Here is a 19,018-nt window from a genome sequence, read left to right on the forward strand (position 1 = left end):
AATGCCAGGATACTTCTGAACTTGAGCAATTTCAATGTTGAGACTCAAATGCTATACATCGTATCAGTAAAATTGCATCAAAGCAATTCAATACTAAAATCAGCAAACTTTGAAAAGTTAACAATTACCAGGATCGTAACGAGGCTACCAGAAGCGACCGCCACCAGATTCTCTTCGGACCAAGCAACATCGTTCGGATAACAAGGCGCTGATACGAGCACCGCTGCTTGGAAGCGGGAAGACATTGTTGAAGAGAATTGAAACAGAAAGCAGAGCGGCGTTTTATTATTTTGAGTGAAGCGGATTCGATGCTTCGACCTAATTTGTGAAACAGCTCGAATAGTCCAAATCGAATTACATCATATAACCTACATATATTTCTATTTCCTAGACTAGACTAGAAGACTAAAAAAAATCTTCTATTTTATATTATTAAAAAAAATAATAATATTTATTTTTATGTGGATTTAGGGATTTCTCGCTTAGAGGGCAAAAACAATGGATATTGAGGAAGCAACAAGCATTGAAGAAATGAAGTTGAAACATTAGTCAATCTCATGCATTGCCCAATTTAGGGGTGAGTAGAAACCAAGGCCAAATCAAATAGTTGGTTTGGTTTTTAGTCGATCGATTTGTATTGGTTTTAAAATTAATCATATCGAAAAAATTGGTTTTGTTCAAAGTTTTGGTGAAAATTCCTAACCGAACCAATTTTATAAATATATAATATTTTTAATTATATACATATTATTTTATTTTATGTCATATAATTGATATTATGAAAGTTTGATGATTGGTATTGGTGGCACATTTTATAAAGCTAAAAAAAATTGACCATTATCCCGTTCAATCTTCACAAGTATTTATTGATCTTCATGATGTTTTTGGAAAAGGTTAAAAACCTCGAGCAAGAAATCTTGGATGCGAGTGAATTTACTCTTACCAAATACCCAAGTTGGATAAACATAAAAGATAAATGTCTTTCTTTCTTTAAAGTGTGATAATGGATGATATTGAAGCTATTTCTAAAAGTTGAACTATTGAAAACTTATATTTATCTATTTATAATAGCTAGTTTTGAAAATTTAAATTATGATTATAAAAAGTCAAAATATTTTATTTGAACAAAATTAAAATTTAAAATTGAACATCCAAAGGTTCGCGACGGTATTGAAAAAGCCGTCGCTATATTAAGCGACGGAATTGAAAAAGCCGTCGCTATATTAAACGGCGATTTTTTAAAAAAAACCGCCGTTTAAGAAGCGACGGTTTGTAACCATAAAATGCATAAAAAAACTACTACGCAAAAATTAAAATTATGTAGTAAATTTTTGGGGAAAAAAAAATTAAAACCTGATTTGCGCGAAGATATGCAGCTCCACGTAACGCTGGAAGATCGTACCGACGAGCAAATCTACGAAATAAATACGAAAAAATGTTAGTACAAAATTAAAAATCGAAACTTCGAAAAATTGATAGAGTTTAACTACTACTAGAGATAGACGAAAAATCGTTTAAGAAAATGTCTGCGAACCTCGGTATATATAGAATTATAGCGACGGTTTTTAATAAAACCGTCGCTATATAGCAACGGTTCAACCAAAACCGTCGCTATTATGGCGACGGTTTTGCAAAAACCGTCGTCTATCTAGATCGGTGAGTGTTTTATTAAAACCGTTGCTATTATAGCGATCGTCGGCGAGTGTTTTATTAAAACCGTCGCTATTATAGCGATGGTTTTCGACAGTTTTTAATAAAACCGTCGCTTGTCAAATTAAGAGACGGTTTCCTAAAACCGTCGCTACAAAATAACGAGGGTAGAATACAAGACCGTCGCATAATGCGACTGGTAAAAAATCCGTCGCACAAAATAACGACGGGTTTATCAAACAGTCGCAATATTAGCGACAGTTTATGAAAAACCGTCGCTATTATAGCGACGGTTTTTCTTGAACCGTCGCTATTCTAGCAACTGTTTTAATTTAACCGTCGCTTAATTTGATAAGCGACGGTTTTATTTAAAACCGTCGCTATATAGCGACGGTTCAAGAAAAACCGTCGCTATAGGTTTTAATAAAACAGTCGCTATGCTTTCCGTTTTTTGTAGTGACAACCCATATCAAATACATAATATTAATTAGGAAATTGTAATTATGATCCTTTTTATTTGTCTATTTTTTATTTTAGTTTTCTAAATTGTCAAATTTCCATCTTAGCATGTTATCTTAGTTTCTTTCTTCTTATTTTCTTTTTGCAATTTTAGTTTTTTTCTCACACGGTGTTAATGAAGTGTTGACGCAACGTTACATGACGGTGACGTGTACGTTGTCACATTAAAACATAGAGACACAGCAAAAATATATTTTGATCCTGAGCTGACTGATCCGATAAAAAAAATATTATCGTGGGTTCCAAAGAAAATTTCTTTGATACCTAGCAGGATGTTGGTCATCATGGTTTAAGATCTCAGAATTAGTTGGAGAATACTACTCACTAATCGATGTACTAGTTTTTGATTTAGAAAATGAAAACATAGCTTTCTTCTTTCTTCCTTGAACTTTCATTATAAAACCAACATGTCACGCCCCGAGACCGAGGCATATGGTATATGATTTCTTCTCAGTTTGGAATTTGACATTCTGACCCCAACAATTTACCCTTGCATGAGTCTTGGCTAAACAATCCATTCTCAGAATGATGTCAAAATCCACCATTGAGAGTTGAATCGAGTAGGCATTGAACGTATGCATATTGTTACTGATTTTATAGTCTCGATGTAACTCGAAGGTTTCGATAGCCTTACTAGTAGATGTTGCTATCCTAAAAGGTTTAACAAGCATTTTAGGTTTAACCCCTAATTTCTTAGTGAACCTCTTAGATATAAAAGAATGTGTGTCACCACAATCAAACAACACATAAGCAGGTAAATTTTTTTATTAGAATAGTAACTTCTAAAAAAAAACTAGTGAAGGTCCCTCTAAGTTGCTAAATCTCGAGTTCGAGGTTACTCATGGTCTTAGATTGGGTCGCCATTTCTTGCTCAAACTTTGTCAAAATTATGTTCGAAAATGGTTGCAACATGCTCGAGATTTTAGAGAATTTATGCTTAAATCGGTGTGATCTTCTTTGTGCAAAATGGGAGGGTTACTTATATGTGAGGAAGAAAAGTTTTTAGTCACGATTCTATCCCTTAAATGCATCATTGATAAGCATAAATAGACCAAAAAGTAAGCTTGTTACCAAAAATAGAGGATGTCAAATCTGATGAGACTCTGATTACGCCTATAAATTAGATTTTAGGTCGTTGATTGATGGTTAATATACTACCTCGAAAATAATTGTCAAGGATATGAATGCACTGGTCCTTTGGCAAAATTTGACATCTTATCACGTTTTGTACATTAGGATCTCAGTCAGATTATGATCATGCTGGCTCTAATATCATTTAAATGTCATGTCCTGAGACCTAGGTGTACAGACACATTCGTTTTTTAACAATCACATAATTTTAAAATAACATGCTCGTAATACAATATATAACCAAACCAGTTTATAAAATAATCCGTCATTGTCTTTACAACATGAAAGAAATCAAATAGTGCAGAAGAGTAAAACTTAAAACGTAAAATGACAATTGAAATATGAAAATAATCTTTCTTGGAAAGTGGCTTCTTCACCAGCTCCAGACGTCTCATGATTTGTCCATCAACTTGATTGTTGGTATTGTATAGGGAGAGACGTAAGGGTGACTTAATTGGGAAACACTCAGCAAGTGGGGATTGTTCGGATATATATAACAAATACATATATTTTTTCTAAACGTAACATTTTTTAACGGAAGACATAACGTATCATACTCATATCCTGAACATGAAGCATTGAAATTTCATCTAATTTCCACGATTTTACTAATATATGTCCCCTATATGTTAATACTCAAGTGACGAGGCCATACAATGATTATAATCTCATCATATAGAGGTCATATAACAGTTATAATCCTACCATATAGCGGTCATATCTTATAATAGCTTTCCAAGTTTTTATTGAATTATATAAATGTTTGGAACATATAAAGCTTAGACAAGACATAAACGAATAAATCATGCTCAAACGAAATTGTTCAAAAATGGAACATAGAATATCATACGTTTATATACTTTTTTAATACATAAGCCCGATTACTTTGGTCTTTCTTGATTCCAAACGTGAATATGAGTTGCTAGATTGTATTTCAAATATAGTATTTGGTTGCTACTAGAAATTTTACTCGAAAATGGACAGAATAATGCCACGAAATCTGCTGCTGAAAGCCTCGAATTTTGCAGTTTTTCTTCTTGAATTTTTGTGAAGTTTTCGGTGTTCTTTTATCTTGGTTTGATCTCTTACTTATAGTTTGGATCTTACTTATAGTTGGGAAGAGAGAAGTTGAGCGGATGCCTTAGTGAACGTTTTAAGGATTTTAAGCAGCTTATTTAATGCTATAATGTAGCCATCAATTGGGTGTTACAATATGAATACGGACATGGCTTAATTTTTGAGATTTGTCATTATAGGTTGTCATCAAGTCATTGAATGGGTTCAAACTTATTGGATGTGCCCAAAATTTCGAGTTCTTGGGCTGTAGTATTTATAAATTTTTGTGGCCTTCACAAAACCTATTAATGAATATATAATTCAGTCTTCGGAAAATTAATCGACAAAATATACCAGCCGATCAGATCCTATATATGGTTTCTTGCTTATACATATCATCAACCACAATGCATCTGCTCCTATGTATGTCGATACCATACTGAACCTCGCCATCTGATGACCCTCGTGGAGTCGATAAATGAGTGTCAAAGTCTAGCACTAGTACGTAGATCATCTATGTTGTCTCGGATCAAAATACTAATGATATAAAACCTTAACTGCAGACTAATCTACTCGATAAATAATAACCAATTGGAAAGTCGGATGGAAGGTTGTCCAGTGACTCATCATATGATCACACATCTGTATGATTGAATATCTCTATGCACATACCAATGAAACGTGACCTATAACATCACATATATGTCTCGAAATCGAGTGACCAATGTATACCTTATTTTTTAATCAAAATTGGATAATCGTTTTTTTTTCCGACGAAATTAAGGTTTAAGACTTGTCATACAAAAGTACAAAACAAATGTTTTTATTTTTTTGACTTTTACCCCATCATATATTGATATGAAGATTTCATTCCGTGGATTCATGAATGTTTTCAACTTTTGTCAAATTTTTGTCTACCTTTTCCTGAACTAATAATGTTGCAAATCATTAATGAATCAAGTCTCAAAAATATTTTTTTAGAAAAAAATCATAAAGAAACTAAATATTTGGAAAAAATATATATTATCAGTATATAGTATACATATGATTTATGAGCTAAATTATTTATATATTATATTAAATAAACACCATGTGTATCTCGGCTAGTTTAAGTGTAAAGATAAAGTTAAATCATTGGGATACTTTTGCACGCGTGTGGAGATTTTGTGTGCTTACACGAATGAATCAGTTGCAATATGTGAAAAAGTCGTTTAAAGATGAAAAAGTTGATTCTTTGATAGATTCGGATAAACATTAAATTATACAGTCACAAACACAAAACGTGGCATTGGAGGTGTCACAAGGGGTTTTGTGAAAAAATTGATTCCTTTTGATGGATTCGTAAAAACATTAAAGTATATAGTCACAAATCACAACACTTGGCAGTAGAGGTGTCACAAGGGGTTTTGTGTGACAAAGTGTGTAGTAGGTGGAAGGATGACAATGGGGTGGAGTTGGGTTTGTTATCTCCATCCTAGTCTTCGAATTACATCCCTACCCCTATACCTGTCACGATCTTCGTTTTTTCGGGTTCGGGTTCGGTTCCCATTTCAAAAATATTAATGGGGCAACACGGTGTGGCTACAGGGATTCCCCGCCCCGATCCCCGTTTCGAGTTTTTCTCGTGGGTCTCTAAATCCGTGGGAAAAACTGTCATCTCTAAGTAGGTGTTGGTGTTTAAATTTATGGAAAATAACTTTTTTAATCAGCCAATATTGTTTATTTTGAATTTTAGTTTATTAACAGGTTAAATTTTGGTCATTGAACACTAACTATCTGTGTTCGGTTATTTTGGTTAAATTGCTGATGCGACGCTGAATATATTAACTTTTTCGACATCATAGCAGCATTCTTTTTAATTTTAGTAAATTTTTGGTTCAACTTAACAATTTTCAATGTAATATCAATATTTTTTGTTTCAATGTCACAATTATAATTTTCTTAACTAAACACATAAACTATGCTTTACAATAATGACATTCTATTACAATTAACTATAAAAAATTGATTTTTTAGCATTTTTATTTGCAAAGTGATCAACCAATATTTCATAAATAGATTTTTATTAGGACTCATTGATGTTGCGGAATATCACGAACCGGAACCTTCTTGTGCATTCAAAAAACTTCTAAATAGGTGCTTTGTAGAGGTTCAAGCACTTCTAAAACATTCTCCATATTTCATCAATTAAGAGTTTTCTGTGAAATATTTTGTGCATAGAATAATCATTTAGAATAGTATAGAATGGAATTAACTAGAATAGTATAGATCTTAGAACCTCCTAGAGAGTTGATATGTATCGCTTTCATTGTAGAAAGCTACTAGTATAAATAGGATTAATATAAATAGGGTCAAGCTCTTATTGTAAACTACTAAGTTTTCAAACAATATAGAATTTTCTTTCAAAGTTTTCTAGAAGCATTTTTACTTAAGTCACTTGCACACAAGCACCAAAGGACTTTATCTAAGCAGATTACATGGGTAAACAGATAAAGTAAATGTCATAATTGTACAAAACCGTAAAATATTATTAAAATAAAGATCGTTTTAAATTAGAGCCAATAAAAACCCAAGCCACAAGTTGGCTCGCTGGACACCTACTCTAACAAATACAAAATACTAGGAAATTCAAATATCCAACCATATTTTTCCTACCAATTAATAAAATAAACATCCTTCCATGGTAGTTATTATGTATAGGACATATCAGTGGATTTTCACAGAAGCACCGCAGAAGGAAAAATTGGAAACACATACCTGCTGACGGAGATAGAGGCCTGTCATAAATCATAGATTGTAAGGGGCTGCTGACTGAGGATTTCAGTCGAGAGGGAGGACTTTTCATTGACAATTTTTAAAGAAGAATTTCGTTATACTGGAGATGGGGAGAGTAAATATTCAGGCTGTAATCTTTGTAGAAGTATCCCACATAAGGGACAACATGGTGAGAAAGATTTCTTGAAGGCTGAAGATTTGAAAAAAGATTTAAAATTGGAAGGGTATAAAGGCATCGTGAAAAAAATTAGAGGTGCCAACTTTGAAGCTCGTCTTTGACAACACATGCAAAACCAGGAATATTTAGCAGGGCAAAGTTGCATAGATAGAGAACACCGGTGTAGCTTATGGGTTTGATCAACTCCATTGCCATTCTCACTCCCGAAAAAATGGCGTATTCTATTGATTCAAATGGTACAATTGCTGAACAAAAACTGCAATGTTCTTCATATTCAAAACTCTCTCTCCTGTTAATAAAGCAAGAATGGAACCAGCCTTCAGCTAATAGATTGATACAGTATCTTAAGATACTATTCTATGTATGTGTGCATGAATGAACCAAAAGAAGTTCAACAAAGATAAGAACATCATGAATTACCTCTTCTTAATTTTACCAACTTTGGCAGCAAGAAATTTTAAATCATCCTCGACAATTTTCTCATGAAGTGAGATATAGTGCTCCAGTTGTGGCCATTCATAAGGACGCCAACATTCAACATCGCAAAAATTTGTTGGCACATCTGACAGAAGATCTAAAATGGCAGAAAAATATAAACCAACAAGTCTTCTCCATAGTTCATTTTCACAGCACAACTGCAACTCCTTCCATACATTTGTCTGTTCCTCTATGGCACTACTGAATCTTTCCAAGTCTTGGTGTTTTCTACTCTCGCTCACCTCATCATTTTTAAGCACAACATGCCTGATGATTACATTGATGAGGTGCAACTTACGGGTTGAAAGAGTGGGAAAAATTTTAAATGCCGTAGAAGAGAACGTAGTACAAATGCCAAAATTGGATCCAAAATAAGATGTCAACCATTTCTGCAGAATATTCTCTACATAGTTTGGTATCGACTGTTTGAAAGACACGAGGGCTGCCACAATATCACAAATGTTCAGAAGCCCACTGAATCTCCCACACAGACTCAGAGACCATAATATGTTTTTTTCCCACCAAATTAATTCTACCTCAGGGAAACCAGGAAATGATCCGAAATCAATATCAAAACATATATTGGAGGAAATGTCCAATTGCTGCCCTCCAATCCAAAGGAACTCGATAGCAGCTTTCTGAGTTCTGTAAAATTACAATAACATTTATTGGTCAATCAAACATAGGTAACTTTTTGAACGGTTAGTTCTTATTGCTTCCATTCAGCTTTTGACTAAATCATCAAAATTTTCTTTTAAATAAATGTGGGTGCTTGTTTGTTGCAAGAATCTATCCACATGGCAGTTACTATTTCATAATTTGTTACCAGAAAATATAATTTTAAAAGTTCACCTTTCCTGGTACATGGGATTTAATAAATCAGAATCAAATCTTCGAGCCTGCAAATAACAGACACCAAACTTCTTAGAACTAGATTTAAGTACAGGGGTATCAATGACATCTATTCAGCATAAGGTAAAGGTGACCAAGTGCAAGAAAAGGATCAAGAGATTCCATTGCTTAGAGTCATTTCAGTCAACTAAGCTCCTTTTCCTAGGTATTATTATATGACTACTCTTCCGGAGAGATGAAATTTTGATCTTTCTATTTTCCTCTTTATTTTATTTTCAGTAAATTTTCTTTATTTTTGTAAAGGGCAAGAAGCAAGATATTGACCAATCTCATCTGAAACATAATATGAGAGAAGTAAAAAATCAATTTTTTGGATGGTATGTTATCTAATAGTTTTCTCAAAATGCTATGAATAGAATTCAGTTTTTTCTTCAAATCTTGAATCGCTACATCGAGTGAGTTTATTATTTTGACTTAAAATTTGATAAGAGAGAAAAAATAGTACAATATTCAGGATAAGTTCATGGACATTCCAACTATAAGAGAATGGACGGATGGAATATGATACCACAGCAATTGCCAAGCTCCCATGAGATACTGCCAGACCAAAGCAGGAATCATATACATATGGAACCTGCAGAGAAAATCTAGAGTCTATTGGAAACAAATATGCAAATTTAAAACAGAAGTAAACATGAAAAATTAATGCATACATCCGGAGAGCTATTCAAACCAGGAGTATTTGAAGGAATGTGTATTTCCCTTAGTGCTTTCCCAACGAAATTCCACGCTTTCATAGAGTTGTCCTGTAATACATGAACTGATCAAATAATCTGGAGGGCTACCAAGATTTTCAACCTCAAGGATTTCTGCTTGAGGGATTACTTGATAACAAAATCAATTAACATGGATTTTTTAATTTTTAATATCTGTTGAACTAACACTCCCTTAATACTAAAATTCATATTTATATCAATAAAACACTTCCTTCAATATTTATTACCTGGCTGCAGCTGTACAAGCAGAGTCCATCAAAAGCCCAAGCTAAACCAGTGACCTGATTGTTATTTTACAAGATAAATCATATGCCATTCCATATGCCAAAAAATGTGTTGAGAACTTACAATGTGGTCATGCGCACTATAACAGGCAATTATTTCAAATTCATGGCTGGTCATATTCATGGTCCACACTTCAAATGATCCGGATCCTTTACCAATAGCCAGGAACAAATTTAGTGGTGTTTGCAGGGGGGCAGTAAATGAAAGTATGGAGACATGTGCTGAATCAACAGTAATAACCTAATTACACGAGCAATCACAAGTTCCAAAATAAGATATAATCAAAGTAGCTGGTCTAAATTTTGAAAGGATAAGTAGCAGACTTTTAGTAGGATATGCTGACCTCCCTCAGCAAAGAAAATGAAGCATGAACAGTTTCAGATGACTTCAGCAGTTCCTTAATATTCACCTGCCAAATCTTCACTCTATAAACAAAAAGAAGAGGAAAGTCTCAAAATTAAATGTTATAATCAAATAAAAGGTAAACCTTATATGTATGTGTGTGTATAATTCAGTAGTTCTAACCCATGTCAAGCTAATGTGCTAGACTTTTGGCTTCGAAAACAGAAAAAGGTTAATTAGTTACTCACCTCCCATTAGAACTTCCCGTCGCTAAAAGAAGTTGAGGTTTTGAAATTTCAGAGCCATATAAAGCCCAGCAAATAGATGTGATGCATGTATCATGTGCCTTGAGAAAGCCACCATTTGATGCTTTACATGGGTGTTCGTGGGTAATAATGGAATAACTCTCTGTGCATCAATTCTCCAGAATGAAATTAGACCACATTTCAATCCAGTAGCAAGAATAGAGCAGCAGCCCGAGGAGTTATGAGGAATAGAAACCCAATCTTCAGATGTCCTCAGAATGTGTGACCAAGCCACAATAAGGGGTGTCAGCATTGCATTGCGAGAAGCATATTGTTGTGCCATTATTAGTTGAACATTGCATTCTTTGATCTTCAAAGGTGTCCCTTCAGAAACAGTTATGGGAATAATTTCCCATGTATTGTTTTCTTTTACATTGTCAAGTTTTTTTGCAGCAACCTAATAAAAATAGCAACACATTCAATGTAATGGCATATATCAAATGCACAACTTTTCAAATTGAAAGCAGATCATGTAGCTGCATTGAAGCTGATTTTGTAAGTATGGAGGTTCATGTAATGGAATAAAATGATAAAACTAAATCAGATAGTGAATGCAGTGTGCAGTACATTAATTTCATTCTGTCTCCTTCGTTTTCTTTCCTTTCTTAAACTAGATACAGGTGGCTCATTAGGGCATTCAGATTCTGCAGTATCTCGACTCCCTATCACCTGTATAAAGAAAAAACCCCAAGAATAGTTGGAATTCATATCATTAAATGTTATGTTGTTGGAAACCAAATTTCGCAGTTTGACAAACTGAAGAAACTAACTGAATTATGAAGACAACTGAATAGTTAAAACCAGCTGAACTGATGAAGAAAACTGATCAGTTGAAAACCGATCAATTAATATATTCAGCCGCATAAGTTTCATTCAAAATTAATCTCAACTGAATGCTGCTCGGGAAAGAACATTCAACCAACAAAAGGACATAATAAACAGCAAATGAATATGGAAAGCCGCACCTCAATCATTACAGCATAGAACAACGTATTTCGACTACAGCAATTAAGACGCCGTATTACAATCAATGAAGAGAACATTGCCCAACAAATGATGAAGTGGCATTCAACGGATACTATAATTCAAATGCATATCAAAGTGACCGTTGAAAGCAAAGTATAAATATGACTGAAGAACAGTAGAAGAGTAGAGACGATCACTCAATCTTAAGCTTGCTGTTATTCTGTCAAAATCTCGGCTCACTTTCATTTGAATTACTCGTAGCAATCAAGGCTACAATCTGAGCTTATTAGCACTCTCTAAAAGCTGTTAGATTCAACTGTGCTAATATCAGTTACTTATTGAGAACATTGTGTAGAACTAAGAGTTTCAGTTTTGGCAGTTGTAAGTCCAAACTGAAGTGGGTCTGTACAAGTGTTGTACTTGATCAAAGTCTTTTAGTGAATATCCTATCCTTTTGATAGAAGGGGTGACGTAGGAGTAATTAAATTCTCCGAACATCCAGAAACAACTCTTGCATATTTCTTTCATTTTGTATTCTATCTTTCAGTCAGTTACTTTCCGCAAATACTCCAGTTTAACTGATTGTTATTGACCAACAAGATTCCGAGTTTCAGTTTGTCACTAAACTGAACTCAAATACTCTTAAAGAACAATTTTAAGTGTGAGTGTTTATTCAACCCCCCTCCCTTCTAAACACTCTTGTTACGATAACCGATCCTATCAAGTGGTATCAGAGCAGTTGAATCTTGTTATTGAATACTTCTGATCTATAAATCAACAAGCATGACTTCATTCAATAAAATTCCTATGTTCTCAAGAGAAGATTTCGATGACTAGAAAATCAGAATGCAGGCTCACTTAGCTGCACAAGATGATGACATGTGGTATGTAGTATCCCGATGCCTAATTTGAGTTAATTATTGGATTAAGTATGTTTCGGTGGGATCGGAGGGACCGAACCGGGTTCGGATCGTCCGAAGAGGGTTCGGACCGTCCGAAGAAGGTTCGTATCGTCCGAGACAGGTGGGATCGTCCGAGACAGGTGGCTGGACACGTGGAAGGGTTCGGATCGTCCGATCAGGGTTCGGATCGTCCGAGACAGGTGGCTGGACTCGTGGAAGACATGCAGGGTTCGGAGCGTCCGATCAGGGTTCGGAGCGTCCGAAGTGTAGTGATCGGATCTTCCGAAGTGGATCGGATCGTCCGATCGTTGGCTATAAATAGAGGCGCGAGATTTCATTTGTGACTCGCCAATTCCGAGTGTTCCAGAGTGTTTCAGTCGTTTCTGTTGGGTTCTAGGCTTTTCCCGAGGTTCAGGCTCTAGCAGGGAGCTACTGGTGTTGTAGCGGAGCTGTGCTCTAGTTGGGAGCTAGCGGCATCAGTGGGCTGACTGCGGACGCAGGCTTGATTCTAGGGTTGATTGCTAGAATCTACTGGTTTGAGGTACGAAAGTACTATCCGAGATACCCTGGTTGAGTATACATTCTTATATGTGTTGCATGATTATTTGTTGCATTGTTATATGTCATATGATGCATGCTATTATGTCACGCTTTATGATGCATGTTGCATTTCATGTTGAGCCGTATCTCCTTCGAGATAGCCTTTACTGTTGAGCTGTATCTCTTTCGAGATAAGCTATATCTTGTGGGGCCGCTCAGCCCTGTCTTGTGGACGCATGGACACCGAGAGTACACAGTGGCCGACGGGTCCGGAGGGCTTCGGTGATCCGGGACATTTTAGGTCCACGTCTGATCTTGTAGTGGATGCAGTGACCCAGAGGAGTACCGCGCGGCACTATCCACTTGGCGCCTCTAGACTGAGCATTTTGAGATCTTTTGTGACTCCTGTTTCTTGACTACCCTGGTATCATAATCATAGCATGTGCATTTCATATAGACTTGTATACTCATACTTTTGTACTGGGCGTTCTTATCGCTCACGTCCTCGGTTTTGTTTATCTTGGACACCCCATTCCCACGGGGCAGGCCTCAGGTTGGATGGCTCAGGAGGAGGATGAGGAGGACGTGGAGTAGTCGGTTGAGTTAGTTCTTCTATACTGTCCTGATTTCGATATGGTTGTATTACATAATTTCAGTTGAGTTTGAGTTGTTCGGGATTTCGATTGGGTTGTATAAATATCATTTGTTGGCCTTTTCCGCAATTATCTCTGATTGTTATTAATTAAGTTAAGTGCATGCTTAGTTCTTGTTTAGTAGGTGATTCTGGATCGGGTCACTACATTTATGGTATCAGAGCATGCTTGTGATGTTGGGATTTCCGTTGACCATTTCACCATATTTTTCCCCATTCTATCTTGTAGCAATGGCTGACCACCTTGGTGATGAGAGTAGTCAAGGGAGTGTAGGTCGTTGGGGTGACTAGGACGATCGTAGGCGTCGTCGTGAACATCGTCATCGTCGTGATGAGCATAGGCGTTTTGAGATGCACCGTTTCATTCAATTGGGGCCTAAGCCTTTAGTCGGTGGTGAGACTCCCGATGTTGCTGAGGATTGGATAGAGCGCATGGAGAGTTGTTTCCGTACATTCCAGTGCACCGAAGATCAGCAGATGGAGACCCTTAGTTTTCTTCTCGAGGGCCGTGCGCGTAAGTGGTGGCGATCGACTTCTGCGCCGATAGTCCAGTCTCAGGGTATGGTGACTTGGGCCGACTTCCGTGCAGCTTTCATGCAGTTATATTTTCCTCCAGCCCTTCGTCAAGCAAAGACGATTGAACTTCTGAATCTTAAGCAAGGGAGTATGTCTGTTGATGCATATCAGCAAAAGTTTTTCGAGTTGTTACCCTTTGCTCCTCATATTAGTGGCAGTCCTGAGGCCAAGTATGACCATTTCCTTCAGGGTCTTAACCAGGAGATCTTTGATCGAGTCACTGTCTGTGATAATCCTACTTCTTATGATGGGTTAGTGAACCGGTGTCGCCAGGCAGAGATCAGTCTCCAGCGTGGTAGGTCTATTCTTTCTTCTAGACCTCCGAATACTTTGAGCCCTCGATCTCAGTCTTTCAAGAAGTCAGGTTCTTCTTCTTCTTCTGGATCTGGATCTCGATCTAGCGGTGTTTTTCGCTTTGGTAAGCAGAAGGGTTCTTGTGTGCATTGTGGAAAGAACCATCCATCTGAGCAATGCCGATCAGCCGTAGGAGCTTGTTTTCAGTGCGGAGAGATGGGCCATATTAAGAAGAATTGTCCACAGTTGCGAGGTGGAGCAGGATCTGGTTCTGGATCTCAGGCGACTGTTCAGCAGAGGATGCAGGGTCAAGCGATGGGCAGTTCAAATCTTCGACCTCGTGCCCAGGGTCAGGTATTTGCGCTGAACCAGGATCAGGCTACAGATGAGACAGGGAGAGTCATAGCAGGTACTTTTTGTTTATGCGGTATTCCTGCTTTTGTTCTTATTGATACCGGAGCATCACATTCATTCATTTCTGCACGATTTGTTAAGCGTCATAAGTTACCGTATGTTTCCCTAGACGTCATTCTTTCCGTTTCTACTCCGATGGGTCATTCGGTGTTAGCAAAGCGTCTAGTAATGGGTTGTTCTTTAGATTTTGAGGGTAACGAGTTGATTGCGAATCTTATGATCCTCGAGATGGAAGATTTTGATTGTATTCTGGGTATAGACATGTTGACTACTTACCGAGCTACTGTGGATTGTTACCAGAAGCTTGTTCAGTTTCGTACGACTGAGAGCTCTAGTTGGTTTTTCTATGGTGAGGGAGCGCGACCTCCGATGCCAGTGGTATCTGCTCTGAAAGCCTGTCGTGCTTTAGAGTCGGGCGGGGAAGGCTACCTCATCTATGCGATTGATTCGTCCACAGGTAGTGTTGGTATAGATGATATTCCAGTGGTTTGTGAATTTCCTGATGTTTTTCCAGGTGAGATTCCTGGTTTTCCTCCGATTAGAGAGGTGGAGTTTGGCATTGAGTTAATGCCAGGGACTACACCGATTTCTCGTGCCCCCTATCGTCTGGCTCCATCAGAGATGAGGGAATTGAAGCAGCAATTGCAGGATCTTCTTGATAAAGGTTATATTCGCCCGAGTGTTTCACCTTGGGGAGCTCCAGTCTTGTTTGTCAAGAAAAAGGATGGATCGATGCGATTGTGTATTGATTATCGTCAGCTGAATCGTGTGACGATCAAAAACAAGTATCCATTACCTCGCATTGAAGACTTGTTCGATCAGCTTCAGGGTACCTCTGTTTACTCCAAGATTGACTTGCGATCAGGTTATCATCAGATGAGAGTCAGAGATGATGATATTTCCAAGACTGCATTTCGTACTCGATATGGGCATTACGAGTTTCTAGTCATGCCATTCGGATTGACGAATGCGCCAGCAGTGTTCATGGATCTGATGAACCGAGTCTTTCGGGATTTTCTAGATCAGTTTGTGGTGGTTTTCATCGACGATATATTGATTTATTCTCACAGTGTGGAAGAGCATGCCCAGCACTTGAGGATTGTGTTGCAGATTCTTCGCGAGAAGCAATTGTATGCTAAGCTGAGTAAGTGCGAGTTCTGGATTAATCGTGTAGTATTCCTTGGTCATGTGATTTCCAAGGAAGGAGTTTCTGTGGATCCTAGCAAGATTGAGGCAGTGCTGAATTGGTCACGTCCGACGACAGTGGCCGAGATCCGCAGTTTTCTAGGTCTGGCAGGGTATTATCGTCGTTTCATCGTGAATTTCTCTCAGGTAGCTAGACCATTGACGCAACTTACTCGGAAGGATGTTCCATTTGAGTGGTCATCTGAGTGCGAAGAAAGTTTCAGAGAGCTTCGTCGACTTCTGACTTCTGCACCTGTTTTGGCGTTACCGTCAGGATCTGATGGTTTCAGTGTTTACACCGATGCCTCCCTTCAAGGCTTAGGGTGTGTGTTGACGCAGAATGGTCATGTGATCGCTTATGCTTCCAGACAGTTAAAACCTCACGAGGAAAATTATCCCATTCATGATCTAGAGTTGGCAGCTATTGTGTTTGCGCTGAAGATCTGGCGTCATTATTTGTACGGTGTTCAGTTTGAAATCTTTACTGATCACAAGAGTCTGAAGTATCTGTTCACTCAGGCTGAATTGAACATGAGACAACGTCGTTGGATGGATCTACTTAAGGATTATGACTGTGTGATCAAGTACCATCCAGGTTCTGCGAATCTCACAGCCGATGCTCTTAGTCGCAAGGTGAGAGCCTCTGCACTTCAGACCAATGCTATGTCTAGTGCTGTCCAGGATTGTTGTTCGTTGGGGTTTAAATTCAAACATTGGAAAGGTATGGAGAGCATTCGTGTTGCTACCATTTTATCTGAGCCAACTTTGTTCACTCGGATTCGAGATGCTCAGATGTCTGATTTCAAGACTCAGAGATTAGCTCGATTGGTTGGTGGAGATAGCTATTTCCATTATCAGTCTAATGGTCTTTTGTGTTTGTCTAATCGGGTTGTAGTACCAGAGGATGATATTTTGAGGGAAGAGATCTTGTCTCAGGCTCATAGAAGCAAGTTGAGTGTTCATCCGGGAAGCAACAAGAAGTATAAAGATTTGAGAACACGATTTTGGTGGAAAGGGATGAAGCGCAGCATTTATCAGTTTGTCTCCAAGTGTCTAGTTTGTCAGCAGGTTAAGGCAGAGCACCGTCGACCGGGAGGTTTATTATTGAACTTACCTATTCCTGAATGGAAGTGGGAGCATATCACAATGGACTTTATTACTCACTTGCCATTGTCTTCGAGGAACAGTGATGCTATTTGGGTAGTGGTGGATCGACTCACCAAGTCTGCTCATTTTCTGCCATATAACCGTGATTTCACTTTCGATCGTATGGCTCGATTGTATATTCAAGAGATTTTACGTTTGCATGGAGTGCCAGTCAGTATTGTTAGTGACAGAGATCCTCGTTTTACCTCACGATTTTGGGGTAGTTTCCAGTCAGCATTGGGTACGTCACTAAGTTTGAGTACGGCTTATCATCCAGAGACCGACGGTCAGTCAGAGAGGACTATCCGTACACTTGAGGATATGTTGCGAGCTTGTGTTATGGATTTCGGAACTGCTTGGCAGGATCATTTGCCTTTGATTGAGTTCGCATACAACAACAGCTATCATCGTAGTATTGGTATGGCACCATTTGAGGCGTTGTATGGACGACGTTGTCGTACTCCATTATTTTGGGACGAAGTTGGGGAACGACATGCTGAGGGACCGGAGTTAGTCCAGCAGGCTATTGATAAGGTTGCAGTAATCAAACAGCGGATTAAGACTGCTCAGGATCGACAAGCGAGTTATGCGAACACCAAGCGTCGACCTCTGCATTTTCAGCCAGGCGAGAAAGTGTTTCTCCGAGTTTCGCCTTTTCGGAGGATTCTGAGATTTGGACTTAAGGGTAAGCTATCTCCGAGATTCATTGGTCCTTTTGAGATCTTAGAATGTGTGGGAGATTTGGCCTACAGATTAGCTTTGCCACCATATCTGTCTAGTATTCATGATGTGTTCCACGTGTCTTTGTTGAGACGATATGTAGCAGATGAGTCTCATATCTTACATCCCTCTGAAGTTCAACTTGATTCGGATTTATCCTATGTGGAACGACCAGTTCGGATTCTCGATCGCAAAGACAAGGTGTTGCGGAATAAGATCATTCCTCTTGTCTTAGTGCAGTGGCATCGTCGAGGTACTGAAGAAGCTACTTGGGAACTAGAGAGTCGCATGCGGTCAGAGCATCCAGAGTTGTTCTAGTTGTAGTATTTTCAGTTTTGATTGTAATTTCAGTTGTACTCTCAGTTGTAATTCATTATTAAGTTGAATGTATTGTTGTTCAGAATTGTCATTCTTCAGACGCGATTTCGCAGACGAAATCCTTTTTAGGGGGGGGAGAATGTAGTATCCCGATGCCTAATTTGAGTTAATTATTGGATTAAGTATGTTTCGGTGGGATCGGAGGGACCGAACCGGGTTCGGATCGTCCGAAGAGGGTTCGGACCGTCCGAAGAAGGTTCGTATCGTCCGAGACAGGTGGGATCGTCCGAGACAGGTGGCTGGACACGTGGAAGGGTTCTGATCGTCCGATCAGGGTTCGGATCGTCCGAGACAGGTGGCTGGACTTGTGGAAGACATGCAGGGTTCGGAGCGTCCGATCAGGGTTCGGAGCGTCCGAAGTGTAGTGATCGGATCTTCCGAAGTGGATCGGATCGTCCGATCGTTGGCTATAAATAGAGGCGCGAGATTTCATTTGTGACTCGCCAATTCCGAGTGTTCCAGAATGTTTCAGTCGTTTCTGTTGGGTTCTAGGCTTTTCCCGAGGTTCAGGCTCTAGCAGGGAGCTACTGGTGTTGTAGCGGAGCTGTGCTCTAGTTGGGAGCTAGCGGCATCAGTGGGCTGACTGCGGACGCAGGCTTGATTCTAGGGTTGATTGCTAGAATCTACTGGTTTGAGGTACGAAAGTACTATCCGAGATACCCTGGTTGAGTATACATTCTTATATGTGTTGCATGATTATTTGTTGCATTGTTATATGTCATATGATGCATGCTATTATGTCACGCTTTATGATGCATGTTGCATTTCATGTTGAGCCGTATCTCCTTCGAGATAGCCTTTACTGTTGAGCTGTATCTCTTTCGAGATAAGCTATATCTTGTGGGGCCGCTCAGCCCTGTCTTGTGGACGCATGGACACCGAGAGTACACAGTGGCCGA

General features: G+C 38.4%; 1 protein-coding gene and 1 long non-coding RNA gene across 2 annotated transcripts; one reads left to right on the plus strand and one right to left on the minus strand.

Moving 5' to 3' along the window:
- Positions 1-7,378: 7,378 nt before the first annotated feature.
- Positions 7,379-11,054, minus strand: LOC140804471 (uncharacterized). Its single transcript, XM_073160513.1, has 10 exons — positions 10,914-11,054; positions 10,388-10,743; positions 10,043-10,124; positions 9,763-9,939; positions 9,642-9,695; positions 9,352-9,444; positions 9,207-9,272; positions 8,639-8,685; positions 7,730-8,431; positions 7,379-7,598 (listed from the first exon to the last, which is right to left on the minus strand). Exons 1-10 carry the CDS (start codon positions 11,052-11,054, stop codon positions 7,379-7,381), a joined length of 1,938 nt encoding a protein of 645 aa, XP_073016614.1.
- A 1,152-nt stretch (positions 11,055-12,206) lies between these two features.
- On the plus strand, positions 12,207-18,456 carry LOC140811452 (uncharacterized). Its single transcript, XR_012113462.1, has 3 exons — positions 12,207-12,315; positions 12,355-12,414; positions 18,355-18,456. It is a non-coding gene; the product is annotated as an uncharacterized lncRNA (long non-coding RNA).
- The last annotated feature ends 562 nt before the right edge of the window (positions 18,457-19,018 follow it).

The sequence above is a fragment of the Primulina eburnea genome, chromosome 1 (assembly GCF_022965805.1).
Source record: "Primulina eburnea isolate SZY01 chromosome 1, ASM2296580v1, whole genome shotgun sequence".
In the NCBI taxonomy this organism is placed as follows: Eukaryota; Viridiplantae; Streptophyta; class Magnoliopsida; order Lamiales; family Gesneriaceae; genus Primulina; species Primulina eburnea.